The following is a 27,298-nucleotide window of genomic DNA, read 5'->3' as shown; positions in this document are numbered from 1 at the left end:
TTGTCTGTGATTTCTTTTAATATATTTGTAAAATAACTACATATTGCAAAATCATGCCTTATTACATGCAACGGGTTTAGGTACCCGTAGGTAGGACTACCACACTATTAAGGTTTGTTAACTTTAAATGGAATAGTACAGTCAGATTTTAAGATGCATAACAAGTTTTTTTTTTCAGCAAAGTCCAACCCCTGCAGTGCATTGGCCAGTTCCTTACCCTATTATGACCCTGTAGCAACAAAGGCTTTAGTAGGGCATTAGTCAAATGTTAATACAAATCATTGCAGGATGTAACCCTCCCTGCTTAGATGAACTGACTGAAGGTTGCACGCTTGCAAAAGAATTGACTGTTGTGTTTTACATTTATATTTATACTGTGAAGTATATGGAAACAATTCCCACTTGTGTCTCTCCATATAAATTTTCCCTTTCCTGTGCAGGTAATCTAGAACAGGCCAATGAGGAGCTGAGGGCTGTCATTAAGAAAATATGGAAAAAGACGAGTATGAAGCTGCTGGATCAAGTTGTCCCTCCTGCAGGCGGTCAGTGTGAAAAGGCTTTATTCACATGTCATTCTAATATTGGTCCTATAATTTACTAGTGTCAGCACAGCAAAAAATAATAGTTAAGCACATTGAAATGTGTTTAAGCAGCTAACCCATTTCTTAGATACCACTAGTCATTTGTGAGTGTAAAATAGTTTTTAAAATATTAGCAATACAATTAAGAGATGACTTTGCTAGTAGTCATTGGATAGGAATGTTCTGGGTGTGCCAAATATATATTATACAAATGTATTTTTTACCTAAGCAGTAGTAACTGAATGACATTAGAACCCAGAAATGCTTGGTGTTGCTTTTTATGTTAGCAGATTGAAAAAACAGTATTGTGTTTACCAGGGTTGATTTACTAAATTAGTCCAGGCTGTCCTTATAGCAAAGTAAAGTATGCCTTTTCAATAGATCTTTCACTCAGCCTAGTAAATGCTGTGAAAATGAACTTTGGAAAAAACAACCAATCATGTGCAAAGTGTTCTGAAAACAATTTTGCTTGCATACGATTGGATGGTTAGCGTCAGCAAAGCTTTACCATACTCGCTAAGCTGAAACATCCCTTGCAAATGGAACATTTAGAGAGCAGCCTTAATTCTAACAGTAAATCAAACCCAATATGTTCATGGCACACATCCTTTCACTGAGTACTTACAGACATATCTATTAAAGGTATAAGGGACGTAACAAAAAAAATCCAGTTGGAGGTGCACAAAGAGGCTATTTGCATTCTGTGCTGGGACATAAATTGCAGTCACAAATCTGTATATTCATTTGTGCCTCTTCCATAGATATAGGAGCATGAATAATGTTCCTTATCACATCTTTGATTTTGTTCCAAAATAATTGATTACTTCATTGCCCCAAGATGTTAAAGTAAACCTGTAATAAGAGAAATCCAGGGTCTTCCTTTGCTAACATGCATCTGAAAGATAGACTACTAACTACTAACCACTAGACTGGTTGTTCACTGTCTTTTTGTTTTGATTTACTGGCTTAGGGCAAGTATGAAGAGCAGCAATATCAGAAATCCTAACTTGCATACTTGTTTCAGGTTTGGAGTAATTGAATTTAATGAGTCAGCATGAAAACCAGGTGATCGCAAAGGGAGAAAGAGATGTCAACTTTTTTTTAAAGCTAAACTATGGGGGGGGGAAACTTGACCCTTGCACTACTTATTCTGCCTAAGGGATGATAAGAATAATGACATACCTATTCCTCACTGTAGGCTTCTTTAGTGTTTTAAGACTGATCCGCTACGGATACTTTGCATTGTGGCCTGACCGGTGACAGCTCTTTCAAATCATCTTTTACAATGCAGGACAAAACGTTCTGCATTGTATATGAGGTCACCAAGGGTCTGCCTATTTTGGACTGCAGAGGAAAGGCTGACAGGTGAGAGATGAGTGATTGAAGTAAATGACTCTATCCATCATCCACTAGGCATAATGAGCAGTTTATCCTTGCTGATGACCCATTGCAAAGGTATTTTTTTCCTCAGGAGTTCAGCTTTGAGTTTTGCCCTGTATTGAGCATTCTCAGATCCTGAAACTGTATAAAATCTGTGCACTTCTGTACACTCAAGCACAGGGAGAATCATTTGTGTGGTGCTGTTTAATACACCTGAATGCTTACCTGGAAGTTTAGAAACTCTGCCATTTAGAAGTATGTTAGAATCAGTGTTGGCTGACTTTAAGAAGTACTTATGAAATGTTATAAATGGTGTTCATTCTAGAATTCACAGTGAGATTAGACTAGGAAGCCCATTGCACTAAAAGCAAAGACTTAAAAAATATATTTCTTTTAGGAATCTGCGTGTTTTATTAGAACCCCTATATATCTTGGGGACTCCAGCAGCCAATATATAATACATGTCTATTTATTAATGTCTATTAGCTATATAATTCATGTCTGTGTTGCCATCCTCCTTTGAGTTTCTTTTTATCTCTGTTCTCCCAAATGTTCCCACTTTGCTTTTTTATTCTCCATGATAAAATAGAAAATGCCAGTAGAGAAAGTAGGAAACCCTCATACTTGCCGCAGCAGATGTGTCAACATTAGGCATAAATATCTTATTGCTTCAGTCCCCAAGAAGTATAAGGAACAATCAGTGGGTTTAACTGCAGGAAATAAAAAAATTGGCCTTTATTCTGTACCGCCTATTGTAAACAAAAAAATCTTAGGAGTTTGTTGATGCCTGTGTCCCCTCTAAAGAGATTTCCCCTGACATACTGTTATAATGATTCTTATTACCAGCGATGATTGTTTTTTCCAGGGAAGGAGAGGGGAAGTCTCCCCAGCAGTTATAAACAAAGCAGTAATAAGGGGGAATGTAAAGGGGAAGGGGAGATTTCCCTTTACTTTGTGGTCAGGTGACAGGTGTCTTATGTTTAGGCATTTTGAGGAAATCTTCCTAATGGGGACACAAATAAAAATGCAACATAACTCCTAACCCTTTAAAGTAACGCAGTCTTGAACATTTCCTACATGTTACACTTTTCTGCACAATGTAAACCTCAAATGGGTTTGAGGAGAGAATGTAAGCTATTTTACAGATTAACCATATTGAATTACTACTCATACTCATGCCAAATGTGCCTTCAATCTAAATCTGAATATGTGTAGTTATAATTTCAGATTATATTTACATTTATATTGTAATTATTGCAGATATGCTAACCTTGTTCTTTGCAGATCTTTTTTTATGTTTCCTAATTGTATTCTTCTTCTTAGTACTGATCATTCTTGTTATGACTTAACTGTTCTACGTGTGCTTCGTGTATGTGTTTCTTTAAATGTATACTGAGACAGGACTGAGCTGAGTGACAGGGGACATTGTGATAATGGCCCGAGCAAGAGGTTACCTGTCAAACACAGATATATTTCAGTAACATTTCCTGTAGTTAGGGTATTATTAAATTATTTATTTTGTGTTGTAATAAATTGTATACCCATAATTGTAGTAGCCTTTTAAGAATATATAGATGGTGGGTGTCTTTTACCTTCCTCCAAGAATGATCACGCTTTTACAGTACAATCTAGACCCAGGTACAATGGACATACTGTATGTGAGTATAGGTATAGTGCTACTACCCTCACTTGGAGATATGTTAATGAGATCCCAAATAAGTGTTCCTGCAAAATCCAAATCTGAACCATGTTTTTTTTAAAGAAGCAAATACAGTATTATCTTGCCATATTTTGTCAGGTTCTGTACCATGTTAATACAGGTCTAAACTATGTTACCATTAGTTTCAATCAGCTTCACAGTATCAGACTAATATGTATTTTGTACTCAGAGCCCAAATCTGTCATGTTTATATAGCTCTAATCTAAATTTAAATCAGAAGCAGCCCTATGTTAGTAAAAGCTAAACCAGTACAAAATTCTGATCCTAAACCATGTGAGCAGGATTTGTACAGTGTCAAGCGAGTGACAGAAATTGTTCCACATTACTAGACATAAAATCAGTACAGTGTTCCCAGAATCTTATCATAGCTGACATTAATATCATTTTAGCAGAGCCAGATTTCGTACAATCATACCAGAGCAAAATCAAAACTACATTACTAATACCAGAATTGGAACCATGTTACCAAATTCAGGTACTGCAGTAATAGAAATAAATTGAAATACCAGTGTAATGTTAAAAAGTAAAGAGCAGGAAAAAAGTAAAAAAAGTAAAAGAGTAAAGAGCATGCTAGACTAGACTCAGTTCCATGCTAGAGATCCTGAACCTGTATCTTTCTAGAATCAGAGCCATGTCACCAGAGCTAGAATTGGTACATTGGTAATAATACCATAGTACCAGTGCAATAACTCATTTCCTTATCTGATTTAGCAGCTTCATGGTTTAGTGTGGTTTACCCATACACACAGGTTTTAAGGTCCTCTTCTATTTTTGTGGACACCTGTCCACCAAAATGGCTTTTAATGATATGCAGTAATATTTACTAGTTTCTCCCCTGTCACCAGCCAGTCAGCCACGTTGACTTATTTACTGCTATCTTATACCTGTCTAGTGTTTTAAAGGTGCAGAATCCATTTCTCTCACCATCCATAACAATAGCGAAATGCCTGTGCTGTAGTCATTTGTAGCTTATTCTACTTTTGTAGTCTTGAAGCAACTTTAAGGAGTGGTCAGGTCTGGAAGCAACTTGAGGACCCCCAGTGCCAGAGGTGATGGAGGCTGAGCGCTGTGAAGGTGACATTCTCAGTCTCTTAAGCAGAGCATGCTGGCCACTCTGCTCTTTAGCATGATACAAGGAGCAGCATTAGCAGCGGCGTTAGGCTAGCGCAGTCTCTTTCTTCTAGGACTGTGGCAGCTGGTGACAACAACTGAGTGCTGATATCGCAGCTCAAGAAGAACTGAAAACAATTAAACTATGGGAAAATAAATCTTGATACTGCACATTTAAAACCATTGTTTTGTCTAACTGCAGTCTATTTAGTCGTATACCTCTACTGCTTGCATGGCCTTACAGAACTGCTTTGTACTTGTAACTACTGTGCTTGAGCTTTTTCTGCAGCCTTCTCTTTTCCTTTCAACTATCCTCTCAGAATATTCTGAAGCAATTCTGTTTTAGGGTGGTGGCATGGAACTAGTGTTGCCTCTTGCCAGCTGTATTCCCCTACATTTGTTAAAACTGATACAGATGCATGCTTCAGAATACAGAATCTTTGGTAGATGTTGCCTGCATGTATGGGTCCTGTAGTGTCATACAACTCAACCTTCATACATTTACCCCAATGTCCCTACAGCCAATTGCAATGATAGCTTTAGGGGAAAGGTTACAGGTGGTAAGTATTTTTATACTTGATATACAAACACAACAGCCCCTTGACATGAACCTCAGAAGGGAACTCATTAGGATTGTTTATACTGTTGATGATGTTTGCTGCTGTAATTCCAGGAAAAATCCTGCTTTTTGGATAGAATTGTCTTATTTTTAGGGTTGTCCTTTTTTTGTTGAGGACTATGTGGTCACCAAGGAAAAAGGGGACATTTCTGTGGCACAGACAGCCATAAAACACTTTTCTTTCTACGATAAAGTAATATATAGCTGTTTATCTACTCATATATGGGTTTCACTTCTTGTCTAGTGGATGTGGTCAGCTGGACAGGAAGATGGACTTATTTTTAATGTGAACATAGGCAGAAACATAAACCAATGCAATGAGACAATGACCCTTTCCACAAAACCCCCATCCCCAATTCTGTAGATGTGTTGGTGCTTAGATTAATGGTATAAACTAATAGACAAACATGCAAGACTAGACTTTTTTGCCTTAAGAAAGGGGATCTGCTTGGAGACCTGAAACATCATGATGGTACATGATGGATTACCAGTAAACCTTGTCAATTACACTGGATCCTGGAGTTGTGGTTTGCTTGTTTGTCAATTAGTTACCTAAACCTGTCAGAGATGTTAATGATTTCTTACTTTATCCAATACTAAAAAGCAGAATTTGCAGCTCCAATGCCACAGTATTATCTTATGATATTGAGCACAGTATCTGAGCTATTTGTATATGTGTTCTTGTTCCATAGCAGCCTTAATACCAGGAAGCAACTTATAACAAAACAATGCTTCAGTATTTTTATAACTAAAAACAAAACTCTTTTTTACCTTAATACCTTAATATACCTAGGTATATTAACCTTTTTAGATTTTTTTGCTGTGTGTGTTCTACTTAGGGAGATTCATTCTCTTTACCTGTCTATATAATCAAATGAAATGAAACGGTGGGTACGTTTCAAATTTTGAGTTCCCATCAAAACTGGAATAGAAGGAATGTTCTCCATTGGGGACAGTTTTCCCCCTCTATTGTAGGGGATATCCTATACATTGTAAAAATATCCTTTTACTTCCTGTTAGGTCTGCAGGACAGAAGGTAAAAATCTCAGTAATAAGGCGCACTCACCCCCTACCTATCCAAAATAGAAAAAAGTTTTAACTTTAAATATACTTAAGCAATATTTGTACATTTCAACACAGGTTTTAAACAGAATATTTAAAAGAATTAATGATTCTAATGTGCTTTGAGCCCCCCCAAATTGTATATTGCACTTTTTTCACACTACTAACTGCAGCACAAATGAGTTCTGATCCTCAATTCCAGCATGTAATAGATGCACTCTTTTTAGCTAGATCTCCCTTATTGTTTTTCCTTCAGATCCTACATCTTCATCTCGCTTGCTTGCCCATATCCTGTTCTAGTTTTGTCTGCACAACTTAGTATCCGCTGCATCCATCACATTTCTTTTTAGATGCTAGCGTTCAGAGTGATCGTGAATGTTGCTGACTTGGGAAAGATTTGTCTGTTCATTTAGATGATGAGGTAACCGTGGGGAAGTTCTATGCCACCTTCCTGATACAGGACTACTTTAGGAAATTCAAGAAGCGAAAAGAACAAGGACTGGTGGGGAAATACCCTGCGAAGAACTCCACCGTGGCTCTACAGGTGATTACCATTTTTTGTTACATATTAATGTTATTGAAAGATTCTGACCAATATGTTGTATTCTTCAACTGATGTGTTACTGTCAGCTAGGGCAAATAGTCTACAGACTAGGTCAGAGGATTAGAGAAAGGTCCGACTGTTAACAAAGATTTCTTAGATCCTTTTGGATATTTTAATTTTAATATTTAGGCATATAGGAGGCATATATGACAACAGCTTACAACAAAAATAGGATTTCCAAAATACAATGTGTACAAGTACTGCAAAATACAAAACATAGGGTTACAGGGGTTGAATAAATCAAAAATCACACATAAACTATAAACATATCACCTGGAAACAAATAGGAATATTTCTGAGCAACAACTTCAGTCCTGACCCTGGCTACCATGCCGAGGTATGATTGTGATATTTTTAGGACAACTGGTCCAACAGCAACTGTTGTTAGTGTTGGTTGATTATTGATCTGATATTGTGGATTGCTTGATGTCTGGGGACAGCTTTGCCAGCGCTAGATTTTCATCTGAGATTGTGATGAAATGCTAGCTTCTGCACAGCGGAACTAAACCCAGTTAATTCTCATCTGTTCCCGTTCCATCTGGGGCACCACCATCTTCTTTCTTCTCATTCCGATCTTCAGCCATCTTGATTGGCTAGGCTGGCTTGACGTTAAGCCCATGCAAGTGCACAGGAGTTCGTTCAGTCCCCGCTGCCGCAGGGGAAGTCAGGTTGTGCGAGGTATCTGGTTTAAGGGAGTGATCATCCAGGTGTGTATGTGTAATCGCAGACGTGACATTCCCTGTCTCTTTCTGCAATAAAACCCTGCCTGATTGCAAATGTTTAAAGTGGAACTATAGCTCCCTTTAAGTCTTGATGTATGAGGGGCTGGGGGTGGGACATGTCAGTAAACCTTGTATAGCTGGGTGGACCAGCTACCTGTTGTGACATATTTAACTAAAAATTTTTTATAGAGCTGAAAATTGTGTCTTTGTTAACAAATACAGCTGTTACAGAAACTGATGTACTGTATATTGGTACAAGAAAGGTTCTGAAGCCCAATTAAACTGGAAATTATCAAAAAGTCCAACTCTAGTAGTAGCTTGGCCTGATGTATTATAAGTCGCATGACTGGAAAGGTTCACTATCACTTTCTGTTCCTAAGGTACTAGGAAAATAAATGTAATCTATGTTTTCTATCTTTAGTACAAGAACTTAAACATTGCCATTAAAGGATATGGGTTACTATTGAAAATGTATACTAAAAAATTATACTAAAGTTTACTTGCACATTATTGCAAATATATGTTTTAGTTTGCCCTCCTACACAGCTTCATAATCGTTGCTACCACCGTGTTGCCACCACAGCCATTCACTATTTCTTTCGTATCTAGTATCCTTCTTTTTGGCTTTCATGCAGTCAATGATAATACAAATGTGCATGAATTATACTATTACTAATAATAAATGGATTATGTGAAAATCCAAAGTGATTTTTTTACAGGTAATAGAAACATTTAAAATGCAACATCAAATGAACAGCTAATGGAAAATAATAGAATAGAATAATAATGTACTTTTTTGTGCTTCACCCAAAAAATACCCTGGTTAAAATAATAAACATTTTTTTTGTCAAAATAAATAATAGAAAAAATTTTCCTATTACCAGCATCAGCACCATGGACAGTGCACCTAACACTGATCCTGCTATTTTAAGTCACTTTGCCTAGTCCAATTAAAAAAAACAAAAAAATTATAATATACATATATATATATATATATATATATATATATATATATATAATATTGAACATTCCTCCATGTTTCATTTAAATATACTGCACATGTAAAAAAAAAACAGTTATTGTGCTAAAAATATAGTGTGCTTCAGGACACCATGGTTGTCCGTGTGGAATAATAGCTGCCAGGCTACAAGGCATGGTATGTGCTTTAAGTCAATAATAATAATTCATGTACTAATTAATATAAAAAAGATACAATGTGCTTGAAACGTCCTCTGTTACTGAATTCATGTGGTGTCAGGCCTGTCTGTTGGCCTCAGCGGCTCCCACAGGGGCCACAAGCCAGTTGTGAACAGTGCTACATCCAGCACTGGTAAGATCTGACCATCAATTATCACTCTTGGGAGAGATGCCTGAAGAGAACCATTATCTCTGCACAACCTAGGGCTATGTTCACTCAATAAGGTTGTGGTGTGGTTACCACTTTCTGATGCTAGTAAATCGCTGCACCATGAGAGATGCTACATGTAGCTTCTACCTGTGACAACCCCATGGAGAATAAATCGGGGTGGCAGTATGAAGTCATTACTGGCCCTGCCAAAGCCGTAGAGACTGGTTCTTTAAGACCAAGCTGCTGACAAGGTGCCAATGGCCGAGAGCTTCACGAGATCATATGATCCTGGGTCAGGTCCAAACTTAGCCTAAGACCTTAACATAAACATTTCCTACTTTAATAGATCAGCACCCCACACATTTCTTCTGTTTCCATAAGTCCCATACTGAGCTAACACAGAGCTAATGCTATTTTCTCCTTCCACACATACCAGGCATGACCATTGATCTTTCAGTAAAAGTAAACATCCAAAACTATTTTAACCCAGTTTTCCTAACTTGAATAGCAGATTTGCATGTGGTCCTTACATTTTGCTGTTGTATGTGTGTCAGATGAACAGACTGCCAATGCACCAAAACAGACAACATATAGACATGCCTTGTTTTGTCCTGTCACCAGTGTGCTGTGTTGCATGTGCGATGGAACTGTAATACCCCAATGCCATTCAAAATGAAAGATGCCACGGCATGCTGGAGGTTGTAGCCTTGAACCTTGTTGGCAAAATGTGAACGGGCAAAAAAATAAGTTTGATAAATCATGCAAACATTCAGAAAGGATCCCATGCACTCATTGTATCTTCTTTTAGTTACAAAAACCCACTTCTGATCTGTTTCATATAATATATTGAGTTTTTCTCAGTGAGCATGGATGACTTTTAACATTCATGGACTTGTAGCCTTCTTTTGTGGTTGATCTCAAAACTCACAAAGTACTTACACTTTATAAAGCTCTAAGGGAGCACCATACAGTTTGTTTTTATGTTTTTAAGCTCATTCAGTCAGCTGGTGAAAGCTGCCTGAGGTTAATTTGTCACTCAGCTGCAGTATAATGAGCCTTTTATGTATACACGACAAGCCGAGAGGAGAGGTCTGCTTGTTGTAACAGTGCAGAGCTGACATTTACCAGGAAGCAGAGCGCAAAGCTGCATCAATGGATCGGAAGCTTGAGGACACTCCAAGGCTTGACTCATTTGTATCTTATGTCCACTGCTACAGTGTACGTCTATTCCTATTATTCACTCTATGTGGTTGTGTGCTCCCTGACTGTTCTGTATTGTCTTTTCAATCATATGTTAGACAGATTAATATTTCACAAGCTTGTTGTTTTGTGAATTTTAAATTAGTGGTTTTAAGCCATTTAAGGTGTTAGTTCATGCATTAGTGGATCAGGTTTTGAGAATATTTATTACTGCTATGTTCAGGTAGATGATTATTGAAGGGCTAGCCGACCACATAATAATATTTTAGTATTAGGTTAATATGTGCAACACATGTAGTGCTTACAGACTGTAGCAGAAAGCCCTTCGTAGTGGATCTTGTTCTACTTTTTGAATTTTCTTTAGTTGTTTTATGAAATGGAGTACTAGGCGTGAGAAGTGATGTTCTTTGATAGCTTTGGCAGCACAAGTCTGTTAGCATACACCTATTGCTGGAAAAATGTTATTATTGCGTTATTATCTCTTCTAATTTAACTCATCTACATATTTGCTCTTTTAACTTCAAATCATGGAGTTTTAATGTCTTCCTTATATGTCATATGTGCATATTATCTACTGTAGGTGTCATTTGAAGCATACAAACTATGCTTAACATAATAACACAGATAAAGACATAGCAGATTGTAAGTGAAAGAAAAAATAACTAGCCTGTGTCTCCCATTCATGGTAATGTACTGGAAAAACTATCTTTGGAATCAATGGTTTTTCTAGGCTAGGGGTGACCACCGAGGTGGTGTTTACTAAATGGTCATACATAATTATTATTTGTAATTATGTTTATTGTTAAAAACAATTTGGAGTCTTTTACTTCTAATTTAATATGTTGCTTGCAACTAAGGTGGATCACTTTGATTATGGTTTTGAAAAGGTGAAGAATTATATATTATTTTTAGATGAGGAAGAGGTAATCCTTTCAGTGTTTCTCAGCCAGGGTTCTGTGGAACCTTAGGGTTTTTCCAGAGATTGCTAGGAGTTCCCTGATCAATCTGTTTACGTGACACCAATGGTCTTTTTTTGGCTATGTGTAGGAGCAACATTTTTTCCATAGATCATCATGAAGATGTACTGAGAGCTGTGCATATATTGGTCACAACGGGGGTTCCCTAAGACCTGAAAGTTATTTTAGGAGTTTCCCTTTCCCAAAGGTTGAGAAACAATGTTGTGAATTTTAAGTTCATACCTCAAATATGTCTAATTCCGCAGCTTGTCATCAATCTGCCATGCTGCCTGGCGCTTAAAAAAATTACAGCAAAATGCCAACAATTTCACAGCGTTAGTCCAGTGTTTATTCTGCATTCATTCAGCAGCTTAGTGACAATACAGTCACTTTTGTGGAGTATTCCTGGCTAGTACCTGTCAATTGTACCTCCCTAACACTAGAAATTCCCAAAATGAATGCTTCAGCATGTTTTAGAAGCATTGGGTGTTTACTCTCCATCCACCACCAAAGAAGCACAGCATGCAGTGGTTTTCCACTGCTTGGTACAAATCCAGCTACAACTTTCTATAAAAATGTCTCTGCCATTTCCAAATGAATGTTTTCTAGCAGCAGGTGACAATTTTGTGGCCATTTAAACACTAGGAAAACACGTACTTATTTGCTTGTGTGAAGCCTTACATAGACCATGATTGGTTGTGTAGATGATTCATTTAATCCAGTGCTTTTTCCCCACATCCTACTTTTTTATTACTGGCTTTTCAATAGAAATGAATGCAGTACTTCAGAGGTTGAATGAAAACTTTAGTGTAGTATAACACTTTTTGTAGTTTAGGGGCAAAATGGGCAGTTATGACTTATGTAAAAAATGCTTAAACTACTGGCTTGTGAACCCTAAGCCTGTACCATCAGCATTACAGTAAGTACATTATTACCCATATATTTTCCTACCATTCTATCTGTTCCACTCTCCCAAATATTCTAAGGTAAGGAGGGCTTCTATGGGAACCCTTGAGTACAATGTGTTGCCCGTAGTGCCAGTTTTCTGTAAATAGTCTTGGGAGTATGCATAATGCTGATTAAGGTTCCCCTTAAACCTCCAAGATGAGAGATTCTACCAACTATTTAGTCAGAACAGTCAAAATAATTAAAGGAGGTATTGCAGGTAGTGCAGAAATTTTATTGGGAAATTAACCTCCCTTGCGGTCTGGTTATATCAGTATTTTTAAATGTCAAAGCAGTACATTTGACATTTAAAAATTCTTATTATTTTAAATTTCCCACCAGATTCTGCCCCCCAGCGCATTGCCACTGCACACTCACACGTCCCATGCCCACCCAGCATCTGCGCCCCCTGACCTCACGTCCCCAAAGTTCACACGCTGGGGATGCGAGGCCAGGGGACACAGATATCGTGCCGGCATCACCCGAGAAGGCTGTGGGCTTGTGGGGACCAGGTAAGCCCTTTACAATTCCATCCCGAGTGTAGCTCAGCGTTACTACTTTTGGTAATTGAACCCTGAGCCACACTCTGGAATACCGCCAGGGTGGGTAATGCAGTGGCATACTGTAAATGCTTACATATTTCTGGGTTAGGATCTTCTTCAGCCATCAGACATCATTGCATAGACAAGCAACCCAGGAGCACTTCAACCTTCCATAAACAAATGTTGTATTGCCTCCACTGTCCTATAAGCTGTCCCAGCCATCTCGTAGAGACAAACCCAGACAGGAGCCAAGGTAGATATAGTATTTGCTCCAGGCACAATTCCAGGGTGCATTATTATGTTCGGAAAAAAATAAGCACTAGACTAAAAATATATTTAGAATATTTAGCTACTAATGTTTTTCTTAGACCTTACTGTAATTACTATCAACCAGTATTGTCTCGCTTTTCCATGAGTTCTACTCATTGTGTGGTCCTGCAGAATCTGGAATGTGTTATTATATAAGAAGCTGGGCAAAGTGTGTAGTACAGGGCCTGCATAATTACATATTTTCTCATTATACCATTGAGCAGGAACAGTATACTGATCACTGGTATTTAGTGTTCTTTTCCCAGCTATAAGCTCCAGATTAGTTTGTATTATTGCTAGACGAGGGTACAAATGAGAAAAGGCAGCAGGTGTTGTAATTTGAAAGAATTACAAAAAAAAGAATAGCAACCAACTGCTTCAGCTGCAATTGGTAAAATCTATAGCCATGTGAAAATGTACACCTCATAGAACTCGTTTAGTGTTTTTTTTTAACATAGTTGAACAAGCAAACGTTAGATCTTCAATAAACCATGCTTAAAGATAAGGATGATTTACAGAACTTGAGCAAATAACACATAACATTGTGATGACTTATTCATTTTCATAATCTCAATTACCAAAATTGTTGATTTGTCATGTTGAAAATTGGTGCACCCCTACATTTTACCCTATATTTAAATAAATAAGTTGCCAATAATCAGCACTTCTTTATGGAGTATTCTGATAGAACCAGTCATATTTAATGCTCAGATATCTAGAATCTGGTGTTTGTGCTATTGATGTGTATGGTAATCATGCCAAGATTCTTTGGTTTTCTTTGGGTACTCCAGGTCACCTTGCCTCTTCCAAAAACATGCAGTTTAAGTTGATTGAGTCCCTCAGAATTAGTCTTTGGTATATGTGGAAAATAAGCAGCACAACCAAGGTTCAGCACAACATGGACCTGTGAGCATAATAATTTTTTAATTATTATGCTCACACAGCAGAAGAGTGAAATACAGTTTCTTAACTGCTGTGAGCAACAGTTTGTCCTCGACCAGTTGGGCTAGCTATTCCATAAGGATTGATAGTACATTTACCTTCACTCAATACTTTGTTTAAACACCTATGTATGAGTAATGATAGAAGTTGCAAACTAAGCAAACTTTCACTATTTTGGGTAATTGCATTTTTATCCTTACTCTTTGAATAATTCCTAATTCTGTGACTTGCTTTTTCCAGGCGGGGCTAAGAACTCTTCATGACATTGGTCCTGAAATTCGGCGAGCCATATCATGTGACCTCCAGGATGATGAGCCAGAGCAAAATAACCATGAAGAGGATGAAGAAGACATATATAGGGTAAAGAACTCACAATATAATAACTGTGAGATTCTGCTACACAGGGGTCTAAAATGGAAAGATTCGCCATCAGGGTATGCGGGGGGAACAGAAGTGCACTGGTTGTTAGGCTCTGCCCCTCTGTTCTTATAAACGTGCTTAGTGAATGGGTAAGCTATTTTGAATTTAAGGAACGGGAACTGATTTAAATAGACCAGGGGACTAAATCAGCCCACAAAGTCCATAGAAAGTCCATTTCACCTTAACAGTAACTGCTATGGCATTGACATGTGTTCCACAGTGCTTCCTTGAATATGAGTGGTTTTGTTGTGTCAGTGACAACACAAACTAGTCATTGAGTGGTTAAATACAGCTGGACAGTGGTATCTGTTACTTAATGTGTTTGGAGATCTAACGTGTTACAGGTGGGCTGTGAGTCTATAAAAGATACTGGCAATGAATATACATAAATGAATGAGTATGAAAGAGAACACAGACTCCTTGCAGAATTCTGCTACAATCATTGTCCGATACAAAGTTGAATGATAAATCATCATAGTCATTTAAAAAATGCAGAATGATGATTGGTGGAGTTGGGAAAGGTCTGGAAGGGCTCACCTTTGGGAATTGCAAGAGATTTTAAAGGCAACATACAAGAGAATAAATGAAATGCTGCAAATAAAAATTCTGTCATTCTCATGACTATGCTTAAAAAATTGAGAATATGATTGATTGCTATGGACAGCAGAAGCTTTAAATAATGTTTAAAAAGTTATTGTTTCCTAAAATGTTGCATTCTTATATGAATTGTTGAATACATTGCTTCACGTACAGAGAAATGGCGGTCTGTTTGGAAATCATGTAAACCACGTGGGAAATGACAGACGTGATTCCTATCAGCAGACTAACACCACACGGCGTCCTCTTCATGTGCAACGTCCATCAATCCGCTCTGCAAGCGACACTGACAAATCTGTCTATTCCCACTCGGGCAACCATGTGCATCACAACCATCATAACCACACATATTCTGGGAAACATGTACCAAACTCAACCAACGCCAACCTAAACAACGCCAACGTGTTCAAACCCGCCAACGGCAAACATTCTAGTCTCGCAGTTCAAAATCACACATCTGAGAATGGCTACTATACCTACTCAAGGAATGACTACGAGAAACCAAGAAAATCCAGTATTAAAAGGTAAATCTTATAGCAGAATGTTCTATAAAACTAATCTGGCAATTGGTGTACATCCAACTTGGCCATAGTGTGCCCAATCTGTTTTTTTTCTTCTGGGTAACCAAGCTTTAAGCCTTATTCTATACAAACTGCTCTGTTAAAAAGGAAAAGATCAGAGAGATATTAACAAGCCTGCCTTCCTAAGCCATTTTATAGCTAAAGAAAGAACAGAGCCTCTGATTAGCTGAGCAAAGAAGAAATATGTAACAAATAATAACTGCTTCATGACATGTCCTTATTTTAGGCTTAGTCTACACGGACATTTTCCCCAGTGTTTAACATGAGGTTTTAAAGCCCATGTTTGAAATCCCCATGCATTCCAATGAACTAATCTACACCAGGACAATTCCTTGAGACACTTTCATAAGCTTTATCTTAAACCTTGCATGCAACGTTTAAAAAATTAAAAAGCTGGGTTAAAGCTGGAAAACGCCCAAAAGCACGGGAAAACATTGATTTCAATGGGATGTTTTCCCGCATTTTTAAGCACTTTATTGCGTTAAAAAAAACGTATTTAAAATTTGTGAAACACGAAAAAACATGGCAAAGCTTTAAAACGCTAATAAAAACGCATATAGACAGAATAGGAATGTTTAAATGTGTTTACATGTGTAGACCCAGCCATATATTGTCAGATTGGAACCTTTTAAGATATTGGAGAAATTCTGTCCTCAGCTTCCTGCATATAATAAACAATAATAACAGTAAACAGATTCTGGAAGTTAGTCTGAGTATGTCTAAGCAGTCATTGCTAGCTAATTTGTGAATAGTATTTATTGCTTTTGTATTTATTTCTGAGATATAGCAGTGGTCTCCTACTAGTAGCCATTATTCGCTAACACAGTTTAGGGTTTACACACTGCTCTGCCTGAGCCCTTGCTACTTTATATCCTTTCCTAAAACATGGATCCAAACAAGTAATGTATTCATACCTTTGGTTTTATTATTTATTTATATGAGAGCAGGGGTGAAAATTTTCTTTCTAACCTTTCAATGCTACATATTAAGACAACTCTCTTTACATCATGGTAATTACTGAAGCATTGACCAAAAATTGTTATTAATATTATACAAAATAAATGCAAACTGTAAGACAAATTACCCAGGGATTGGCATTTCCATCTGAATTAGCCATCCACTTCTGGATGTGGCTTATATATATAATCTTTCTTCTCCAGCGTGTTGTACTTATTGCATGAAAAATTAATCTTTTTCTTCTTCTTAGACCCTCTGCAGGTTGGTGGCAATACTGTGTCACTCTGTCTGCCTTTTGTTGTGCTGTCTACATATGTAATAACTGATATTTATTTTATGTCTAATAAATATCTTCCCATATTTGTATGGCTTTTCCGGATAGGACCCGCTATTATGAGACTTATATTAGGTATGTTCTTCTGTGTCTGTTGATAACTGCTTGTGCCATACAATATATGCGAAGCCCATGGTTATTACATGCTCTGCTTTAATGTCCTGTCTCCGCATGATCTGTGTAGCTGTACTGTCTGCTTTTCACTTTATGCCTAAGAAATCCGACAAATACTATTTTTTGTGAACAACTAACACAGGTAATCAAAGTATCAGTATGGCAGCCAAGGCTGTTCTAAGGAAGCTATACTGGGGATTCATAACATTTTCAGCAAGAACAAGGCTAAATGTAAAATAATTTGCCAACAACGTAACCATTATTTATTACGTATACATTTCCAAGTTCTAGTCATTTTGTGGACCTTCCTTATAAAGGGCCTCGAATAGAAAATGTATATTAAAATGTTTCCTTATTACATTCCATCCTTCTGTCTAAGGTCACCAGGACAAACAGGATGATTGTGCTGAGCTGGGACATAGTTTGTTACTGCTGCTGGTCTACAAAAACAATAGGTTTCCATTATATATGTACACATTGGGCCTGATTTATTAAAGCTCTCCAAGGCTGGAGAGGAGACATATTCATCAGTGAAGCTGGGTGATCCTAAAAGTCAATACCTATTTGTTAGCAAATGTTTTCAATCCTGGACCAGATCCATTCCAAGTTTGCTGGATTACCCAGCTTTACTGATGAAAGTGTATCCTCTCCAGGCTTGGAGAGCTTTAATGGATCAGGGCCATTGTTTCAAGACAAAAAAATACACTTTTTTTGTCCATGTATATCTCACTTTTTTATGGTAAAGATATGTCACCAAAACAAAATTGAAATCTGATGCCCTTATCTAGTGTTTTAATGGTGTGCTGAGACAGTAAGTAAAACTGGTAATAACCTTCAGAGAAAAACCTTTGCATTTTCAGATTTCTAGATCAGACAGTATGTAAAGTCTTTATAAAAATTGTAAAATAACTGGTAATTTATTCACATATACTTTATCAAATTGCACTGGATTTAATTCTGAAGGGAACCTCTGTTGCATCCTTTAGCTTGGATATCAGCCGTGTATAGAATGTCTCTCCTACCCAAAATAAATCCTTACTGATTATCAAAGATAAATCCTTAAAGCTCACCTCTCAGGTCATACAGTTTCCAAGCTGGCAATTCTTTTAAAGTCTATGTACTGCAGAAGTACGTTAGGTATTTTCCAATCTGCTATTGTTCAGCCATTCTACATTCCAAAGCTGAGAGCCTTTTCTTAAACCTAGCTTTATGGTCATGAAAAAAAGTCATTTATTATATATAACCTTAGTTTGGGATCCAGGGGTTCCCTGGATGCACCGATAATACTATCAGGATTAGGTAGTAGGTGTTAATACTTGACACCTACATGTCTGCACTTGATATGACAACATTTAGACCTGTGAGTTAACTTTGAAACTTTAAATCAGCTAAATGCAGTCTAGGTGCATCACAACAAAAATGTTTAATGTCTTTGTTTTCTTTGTACACAGCCAGAGCAGAATGGTCTGTCCTCAGACAGAAGCTGCAGAGATGAACCATATTTTGTCCTGATTTACCTGGAATGTATTTTAGTGTTTAACTGAACTAAGCATTCAGTATGGGTTAAATGCTCCTATGTTTGTATTTGCAACTGTTTTTTAATTATTAGACTGATTATTACCTTTTGGCTTTCTAGATGTACAATAAAAGCATTATAGTAGAGAACATTCTAATTTTGTTATTGGTAGTATGCAGTAGGCCTTTAAATGCAGTAGTGCTAGTCTTTCTGATATATTGTGTCACTATCACAGATCTGAGTCTGGAGAGAGAAACATGCCTGTCATCTTCCGTGAAGATCCTGACTTTATGGACTATGAGGATCCATACCTGGGGGAGCCAGAGTATTACAGTGGGGAGGAGTATTATGAAGAGGACAGTATGCTGTCTGGAAACAGGTGAATGTCTAGAAAACCATAATAAGACTCTTCAATAAAACTGGAAGCGTTGTCCCTTGTAGTCACACAAATATCCAGAAGCAGCATTGGAAATGTACAGCTTTATTTGGATTTGTGTTTATGGGGAATATCCAAACTTTCTTTTTCTTGAATATTTAGATCTGTATGCACCACATGAGTCTATCTAACCAGAATCTACCTTAACGCAGGCCAATGTACGATGATCCCACATTGTATCCAGCCAATGACCTGGACTATGAGCGACCCAAAGGCTACCACCATCCACACAGCTTCTTTGAAGAGGAGGACCCACAGATATGTTATGAATCAAGGAAATCACCAAGACGGAGACTGCTGCCTCCAACACCTCCATGTGAGTTTTCTTAACAGAAGAACCTTGTCTACGAAAGTATTGGATTTGTTTTTCAATTGGCTCAAAAGAGATTCCACTCTTTTATCAGGATTCATTAGGGTCAGTGAAGGGTGCATTTAATTGTTGTTCTGGTCAATGCAAAATGCCCGAGTCAAATTCTACCCCTGGCAGTCTGATGCATGACATCTGTTATTCCTAAACTGGGTAAAGACTATGGCTTGTAATGTGTAAAGCAGAGATATGGTGCTGAAAGTTTGCTAGGACCAATGGAACAATTAGGTTTACAATTTCAGCAACAACACTGAATAATCTATTTGGACGTGAAAATTACTGCAGATAACATAATGTAATACATTTTCCTGCTTTATAGTTATAGGTGTGAAAAGCTTTCAAGAATTTAAACTATCATACAAACATTGTCAGTTCCATATCCATATTTTGTATATATTCATATCCATTCTTATGTCAAATGCCATAGTTGCCAGAGCGTCAGATTTCCTCTTTAGATGGTGGTTAGACAAGGAAACTCTTTGCTTGTTTTTCATGCTGACACAACACTTGTTTTCTTGCGCAGTATGAATTACAGGTGACTAAAAACATCAATAAATAACCAGTCCTGCACTGGGTCATGTCACTAGGCAAAGGAACATGAAAGAACAGTGCAGGCATGCCCAGCTATAGTAATTGTGCGCTCAACCATTCCACATAGTACATTCTTTAATCTCTGTGTTTGCTCTACAGACTCAGCAGTCTGAGATTCTAGTGGCAGCATTTGAGAATATATATGTGACACACAAAACTTTTTTTTATAATGTCCATAATATCTTGTTATTGTTAAAAATGTCTGATATGACATGAAAATAATGCTTGCTAACCACAATATTTCTGTGCTTTTGTAGCCAACAGAAGATCTTCATTCAATTTTGAATGCCTTCGCAGACAGAGCAGCCAGGATGACATTCCTCTATCACCAACGTTTCATCACCGTACAGCATTACCATTGCATTTAATGCAGCAACAAGTAGGTGCAAGTTCACTTTACCAACTAAAATAGTTTTTTTAGGAGTTTGATTTTTATTTGTTTTTATTGCTGTGACACACCTATAAATTAACAATTACATTACAGAACATTGTATGTTAAATTGTATGGAAGCCAGTTATTTAATTTGACATTGTCCTCATATATATATTTTCAAGATGCGGAGGCAGATACAGCTCAGCTGAAAAACTACAGCTTTCCTTTGGGGGAAACTATAGTCCATTGGCCAGGTTGTTGGTATAATGTTAGCTTTGGGTGGCTTGATAATGTTAGAAACCGTACAAGAAGGGCTGTAGAAGGGAAACTACCCATAACAACCAATAGGACCACCTTCTTTCTTTTGCAAATTGCATTTCATTACAGTAAACAAATAACACACATTTACTTTTTTTAATATCTTTATTGTGGTTATTATAAAGATGAAAACAAATCATTTAATGTATCTTGAAGATACATTATGTAAGTACAGTAAATATAAATATTGTACATACAAGAATTGTACATGGAGTGATAACATGCCTAGAATTCAATGGGTTAAAAATGGGTTAAAAATGCAGCTTTTGAAGAAACATTACACAATTAATTTTTTTACCTACATTACATTTATTTCTATAACCTTATATGACACAATTGTTAAATGTGATGTTTGCCAGGCAGTATATATATGACACTGTGCAGGGTATTACAAGTCCTCAGTGGTGCTTTCTGGGTTGTTGTCCCTATGACAGTGATTAGTCTCCATATCTCCTAATAACATACTGTAATTGTGTGATCCTTGATCCCTCCATCAAGAACAATTCACTTTTCCCATTGATGGATCCCAGTCACCACACAATTTGTTGGCCTAATGAGATTCAAATCGTCAGTACTGGCGCTTATTCATTATCAGACAGTGATGTTACTTTCTCATTACTGCAGCATAATTTACCATTTCCCAGCCATTCATAAAACTAGGGCAGGATATCTTATATTTTATGGAAGACACCAATGCTGAATAGAAAAACTAGATAGAGCACTGCTGTGTCTCCATTAGCAATATCCTGCCTGCAAACAGTAAGTTAGGGGAGCTCTTTTATTATTTATTATTATTATTATTATTATTATTATTATTACACAGTATTTATATAACACCATCATATTACGCAGCGCTGTACAAAGTCCATAGTCGTGTCACTAGCTGTCCCTCAAAGGAGCTCACAATCTAATGTACCTACCATAGTCATATGTCATTAATGTAGTCCAAGGACAATTGTTAGGGAGAAGCCAATTAGGGAGGTACTCTTCAACAGCAATAGGCAAAAATAAAAACTATAGTTAAGTAGAGTAAGAGAGGCTATAAGCCAACTCCCACCCATTTACTGTCATGCTGTCACAGTGGAAGAAAACAAAGTAAAACTCCAATGGGGTTACAGAGGTTCATAAAATCATATAAAAATAATCCAATGTGTTGAAAATTGGTTGTACATGATGTGGGGAGAAGGGAAGTAATTCCTTCCCCCTTCTGTTAATGTCACTATTAGCAGGATTATATGATTGATTGATGATAAATTATTGAACACTTACTAAGATAAGATAAAATAAAAGGGGAAGGTATGAGGGGTTAGGCAAGGGGAGGTAAAGATCAAACCATTTAGGGAGATTGAATTTCTGCTAAGCATTGGTTGAAAGAGAACTAGCATAGCACATGGAGTTATTAGGTTAAGAAAGATGGATATAATGGAATAGGCTTGAATTTGTATTAAATGCTGGTATTATTGATTTGAAGTAGTTTTACAGAATTTTTGGGATGGCTTGAGATATTTATTTCTGTTTGTATCATATGTTTGTGTAAAATTAAATGTAATGAAAAGTAAAAAAGACATTGAAACAGAAAAATAATCCAATGTATAAAACGTTTGCTATACCAGAACACATAAAAGCTACCCCACAAGTGAAATGCTCCCTTTACCAGGATAAAAAAACAGGGTTTATGTGTATATATATCCATGTATATATATCTTTTAACTAATAAAAGTTATGCTACTTTCTGTGTGGCTTAATCACATCTGAGCCATTTATGGGTTAGAAATTAAAAAAGAATTCTAGTATTTTTTCTTACCTACTGTATAAGGAGGCTGTTTCACTTCTGTAAGGGGTGGTAGGGATCTGAGTGACTTTGCTTGGTGGATTGGGACAATTTTTTAAGGTTATGCAGGTGAAATGATTTACTCACCTCTAATTGCTTGACCTCATATATCAAAGTGTCTGAGGACATTTCATCTGTTGTTTTTTTTTTCTTCAGTTCTCCCCCATAATGGCAAAGATGATCAGTTGCACGGTTGTTTTTAAGCAGCACAAATTGAGATAACTCTGACCTTGGCAACAAATTAATGAGATCCACTGAGCTTTCAGTTAGGATCGTTTGAATGATGCAGGAAATTACGTGTACCGGAGAAATTGTATTTGTGTTTTTATCTCTTTGCTTGGAGTTCTTCTTCAAAAGACACGCTTTGAAACATTGTAAAGCTTCACAGTTTGTTCGGACTCCCAAAATTTTAAAATAGGGCAAATAAATCTGGCAACTTTCCAGCTAAGAATCTTCATTAATAATCCTTTTGTATTTCAGATCATGGCTGTGGCTGGCTTGGACTCCAGTAAAGCTCAGAAGCATTCTCCCTGTCGCTCTACGAGATCCTGGGCCACCCCTCCAGCTACTCCTAACAACAGGGACCGCACACCATTCTACACACCCCTCATCCGGGTGGACCATGCCGAGTCCAAGGAGCAGATGAATGGCAGTCTACCATCCTTACAAAGAAGCTCATGGTACACAGATGACACAGACATTTCATACAGGACATTTAACCAATCCAACCTGACTGTACCCAATGACTTCAGGAACAAACACAGTGACAAGCACAGGAGTGCAGACAGCCTAGTGGAAGCCGTAAGTAGTCTTGGGTAATACTGCCCATTGTACAGCTAATAAAAAATATGTGACTTTAATAGAACGTTTTGCATGACTTTATTGTGGCTTGTGTGGGCTTATTTAATAGCAGGCAAAGCCCAGAGGTCACCAGCACTGCAGCCACAATTGTATAAAAATCTATTCTTGACTACAGAGAATAGCCTAAAACAGTGACACATGTTGGGGTATTTTTCTGACACCTATTAGAATTTATTAAGCTGCTGAGATAAGCAGTAAAACCTTTACTATATGACAGAACAAATCCAGATGATCTTGAGTGACTACTTTTAGCTACAACATCGACACATTTTAGGCTACCTAATTTTTAAATCAAAACATGTAGTGGTTCCTAGTTCCGAAACCCACCCAGTTATTAAGCCTTGACAGTCCTAAGTAGGTAGTTTGCTTTTTTAGCTTTCTAGCACTGTGAATAGAAAAACAAGCATATTTATGTGTACTGATGGCACTGGTGGAGCGTTGGAGCAGTCCGCCACATCCTAGTAGATAGCATCTGCCCCTTAGTAATCCCCACACTAAAACACATCATGCTGGATGGAGAATTACAGTAAGAAGATCCACCACCTGTCCATGGTGCAGGGTATGAAGCATGAATACTCTGACCTTGTTCCTTCACCCCAGATTATGGTTTAATTGCTGCCACTATGATTTAGTTTATGCAACTTCTAAACATTTTATAACAGAGGATAAATCAATGACTTTGCAATCCACTGGAGAAAGGAAATGTTTGGAAGATATGATTTCTCTATTGCGATTATTTTAGTATATTTTTAAATCCATACTTTGCCTGCCAAGACAGATTTAAAGAGAACTAGTCACCCATCTGTAAATATAGCATTAAGAAAATGATACACTAGTAACTTCCAGTTTGCAAAAATATATGGTTCCTCGAGTTTCTCTCTCTGATGTACAGAGTCTTGGACTCCTATCTAATCAAATGCAGGAGCATATGAAACCAAGCAGTGAGATTGGGTTGGAGCATTGCTATCAGCGTTTGCACAGCATTAAACATAGCGGGACAAGATATTAATCACCTTTTAGTGATCTTTGTCATGTTTATTCAGTCAATAGTCATGAGTGAATTTTGATGCCAATAGATGACTGGTTCTCTACAAAGTGGAGCTAAACCTCAAAAATAAATAAAGGTGACCAGGCAGGTTCTTTATTGTAAAAGGAACCTACCTGCCTGTTCATAAATCAAGTATACTTACTTCTCCGTGCTCTGCCACGGGTGCCAGCGTCTTTACTTTGTTCTCTTTCAGGTTCAGGATCTTCAGACACCCTGACGGCTCAGTCTGGAATGATGTAACTCTGCATGATTTCTGTATTTATTTATTCCCAGCAGCTGGGTATGCTGGGATTGTACACTGAGCTGGACATAAAAGATTGTGAACAGGCAAGCAAGTTCTTTTTATTGCAGATAGCAAATTCCCTGCCCCTCTGCAATAAGGAACCTGCCTGCTTGGATTTTTTATAATATCTCTTTAGGGTCTCACTTTTAAATCTGTGGGTTTCTTTGAAAAAATACCTACCTGTCAAAAAACTTTGCACTAGCACTTCCCATTATAATGTGACAATACCAAATCTGTCTTTTAATTGTTACCATCATTGCTCTCCCAATAAAAATTAGCAGGCTGCAGATGTGAGCAATCCATGGGAGCACAGCTCTCAGTAAATATGAATTTTGGGGGTGAAGTGTGGGTACACATAGGGTCAGGTAAGTTGGGGGGCAGAGCTAAGGATAAATGCAGCTAAATACAAAGTTTCCCAGCAGCCATCAAACTTTCTAGTTTAATGTGTAGGTAGTATATGTCATAGTTTGGTTCTTGGTAGAGCTGTCATCTGTATTCAGTCCTTATAGCACTCTGTACATCCTAACTGAAACCTTCTTTTCTATATTCCAGGTACTAATCTCAGAGGGATTGGGAAGATATGCTAGGGACCCCAAATTTGTGTCTGCCACAAAACATGAGATTGCTGATGCTTGTGACATGACTATAGATGAAATGGAAAGTGCAGCAAGCAATCTTCTCAATGGCAGCATTCGTAACGGGACAGCAGGGGGCGATATGTTCCCTATCCTAAGTCGGAGAGACTATGATCTTCAAGACTTTGGCCCTGGGTACAGCGACGAGGAGCCCGAGCCCAATAAATACGAAGAAGATCTAGCAGATGAAATGATTTGTATAACAACTTTATAGTATTTAATAAAGCTGTAAAAAGACACTTAGGATTCTATAAAAATGAAGTGCCTCTCAGTTAATGAAGCAAGGCACTACAAAGGGAAAACGACTAAACCAGCTTTGTGTGGTCACACGTGGTAAATGCCATGGATACATGTTGCAGGTGCAACTTACCAGGACATCTGCTGTTGCAGGACAACAACTCCCAATTTTTTTTCCTGGCTCCGGTGGATAAAACGTGTTCTTATGCAAAGTCTTCAGTATCGGAGTTCTAAGTGGTCAAGGAGGATGGTCAAACCATATTGTGTTCTATGTGAACAGTAGGCCGCATGTTGCACCTGAATCAGTGATGCAATTATGTGACTTTTTATTTGATGATGACAATCAAAATGCCCTTGTCATTACCCCACAGCCATACACGCCATATCAGATTCTTACTCGTTTCCTAGGTCTGGTTGGTTTTTTATTGCGTCTTGGCCAATGGGAAGGCCACCAGAATGGCCACCACCAAGCTTCTTCAGTTGTACCCTCTTTATAAAGTGCTCCTCCGCACATCGTGTTACAATAGGCCCAGGAATCCTGCTGATGGTGTAAATTTATTTTACATGGTGAAAATATCATTTTAATAGTCAACTTTTTTTTGACTATGACATTAAGGGCAAATGACACTGGAATCGCTGCAACCAATGCACTGACACCCAGGAAAAAAAGCTTCTAGCTAAAAAAAAATGAGTTTAGATTTTCTGTAAATGAGCTGTAATATATGCTAATTTGTATTTGTAAAGAGATGTTCTATATTTTGTAATCATTTATGGCAAATTGAACTGCAGCAATATCTAAGGGATTCTGAGTTCACTTATCTCCGCAAAGGTTATACAAATATTTTTTTTTTCCTGCAAATCCATAGATATATCTAGAACAAGTCTATTAACACAAAAAGATTCATTTGTTTTTAAATAATAAAAATTATAAAGAAAATCTGAATTTTTAAAAATAAATATTTTATGTCAAATTTAATCTATTGTTAAAGAAATAAGATATGCAATTATTTGAAGAAAAAAAAAAGATATTCCGGTATTGGGTGTTATTTTCATGTGACAGTGAGCTATCAATCTTTTTAATCTTATAAAATTGTTCCATGAATTTTCTTTTTCCAAGAAAACATTTTGTAATGTTGTTGGGGATCCTAAAAGGGAAGTACTGAATTAAATAAGGTGTTTCAAAGAGCACCTAGTGTTGGATTTGTTTTATATTCTGATTTTAAATGTATTTACCCAGCAAGTCTCAAAAGTGTACAATGTTCCAATGTCTGAGAACAGATACTCATATATACAAATATATAGTATATGATTTATTAGAGCTTCCCAAGACTGGAGTAGATAGATCTTCACGGGGGAACCTGGGTGATCCAGCAAACCTGGAATGGATGTGGTCCAGGACTGATCATGTATATTGGCAAATGATTTTAAGAAATCCATTCCAGGTTTGTTGAATCACCTAAGTTCTCCCATGACATCCTCCCCAGTTTTGAAGAGCGTTATTAAAGCAGGCCCAATGAGTCTTTGTACAGCTAACCTCCTAACTCATTGCCTCATTGCATGTTACAATGTGATATATTAGTGCAATCTTTCTCCACACTTCTAACATATCCCTTGAAATAACTTTTGGGTCCTCAAGGAACCCCTTCTGTAATTACTATATGAACAGCTCATAGTATATTAGTCTTTCGGCCAGTGGGAAGAATGTCACCATTACAGATAACCATAAAAACCACTGGTGTCAGTTAGACTGACCTGAGAG

At 37.4% G+C, this 27,298-nt stretch overlaps 1 protein-coding gene across 4 annotated transcripts in view; it reads left to right on the top strand.

Annotated features, from left to right (window-relative positions):
* The window catches only part of LOC140337279 (voltage-dependent L-type calcium channel subunit alpha-1D-like), a 31,253-nt gene extending 4,526 nt beyond the window's left edge, over nucleotides 1-26,727 (top strand). Inside the window, exons 6-16 of one of the 4 annotated variants that reach the window (XM_072420941.1) lie at nucleotides 441-542; nucleotides 6,886-7,016; nucleotides 14,281-14,400; nucleotides 15,214-15,581; nucleotides 16,978-17,004; nucleotides 18,795-18,938; nucleotides 19,148-19,311; nucleotides 20,211-20,332; nucleotides 22,956-23,276; nucleotides 24,578-24,620; nucleotides 25,220-25,359. In XM_072420941.1, the coding sequence (XP_072277042.1) occupies nucleotides 441-542; nucleotides 6,886-7,016; nucleotides 14,281-14,400; nucleotides 15,214-15,581; nucleotides 16,978-17,004; nucleotides 18,795-18,938; nucleotides 19,148-19,311; nucleotides 20,211-20,332; nucleotides 22,956-23,276; nucleotides 24,578-24,601 (1,523 nt within the window). In that variant the 3' untranslated portion in view covers nucleotides 24,602-24,620; nucleotides 25,220-25,359. Of the gene's footprint in view, nucleotides 1-440; nucleotides 543-6,885; nucleotides 7,017-14,280; nucleotides 14,401-15,213; nucleotides 15,582-16,977; nucleotides 17,005-18,794; nucleotides 18,939-19,147; nucleotides 19,312-20,210; nucleotides 20,333-22,955; nucleotides 23,277-24,577; nucleotides 24,621-25,219 lie in introns of all 4 variants that reach the window. The other 3 variants (XM_072420939.1, XM_072420943.1, XM_072420940.1) reach the window with 3 other exon arrangements.
* The last annotated feature ends 571 nt before the right edge of the window (nucleotides 26,728-27,298 follow it).

Source organism: Pyxicephalus adspersus, chromosome 8, assembly GCF_032062135.1.
Source record: "Pyxicephalus adspersus chromosome 8, UCB_Pads_2.0, whole genome shotgun sequence".
Taxonomy (NCBI): Eukaryota; Metazoa; Chordata; class Amphibia; order Anura; family Pyxicephalidae; genus Pyxicephalus; species Pyxicephalus adspersus.
The sequence above is the reverse complement of the archived record's forward strand: the minus strand, read 5'-3'. Positions and strand labels throughout refer to the sequence as shown.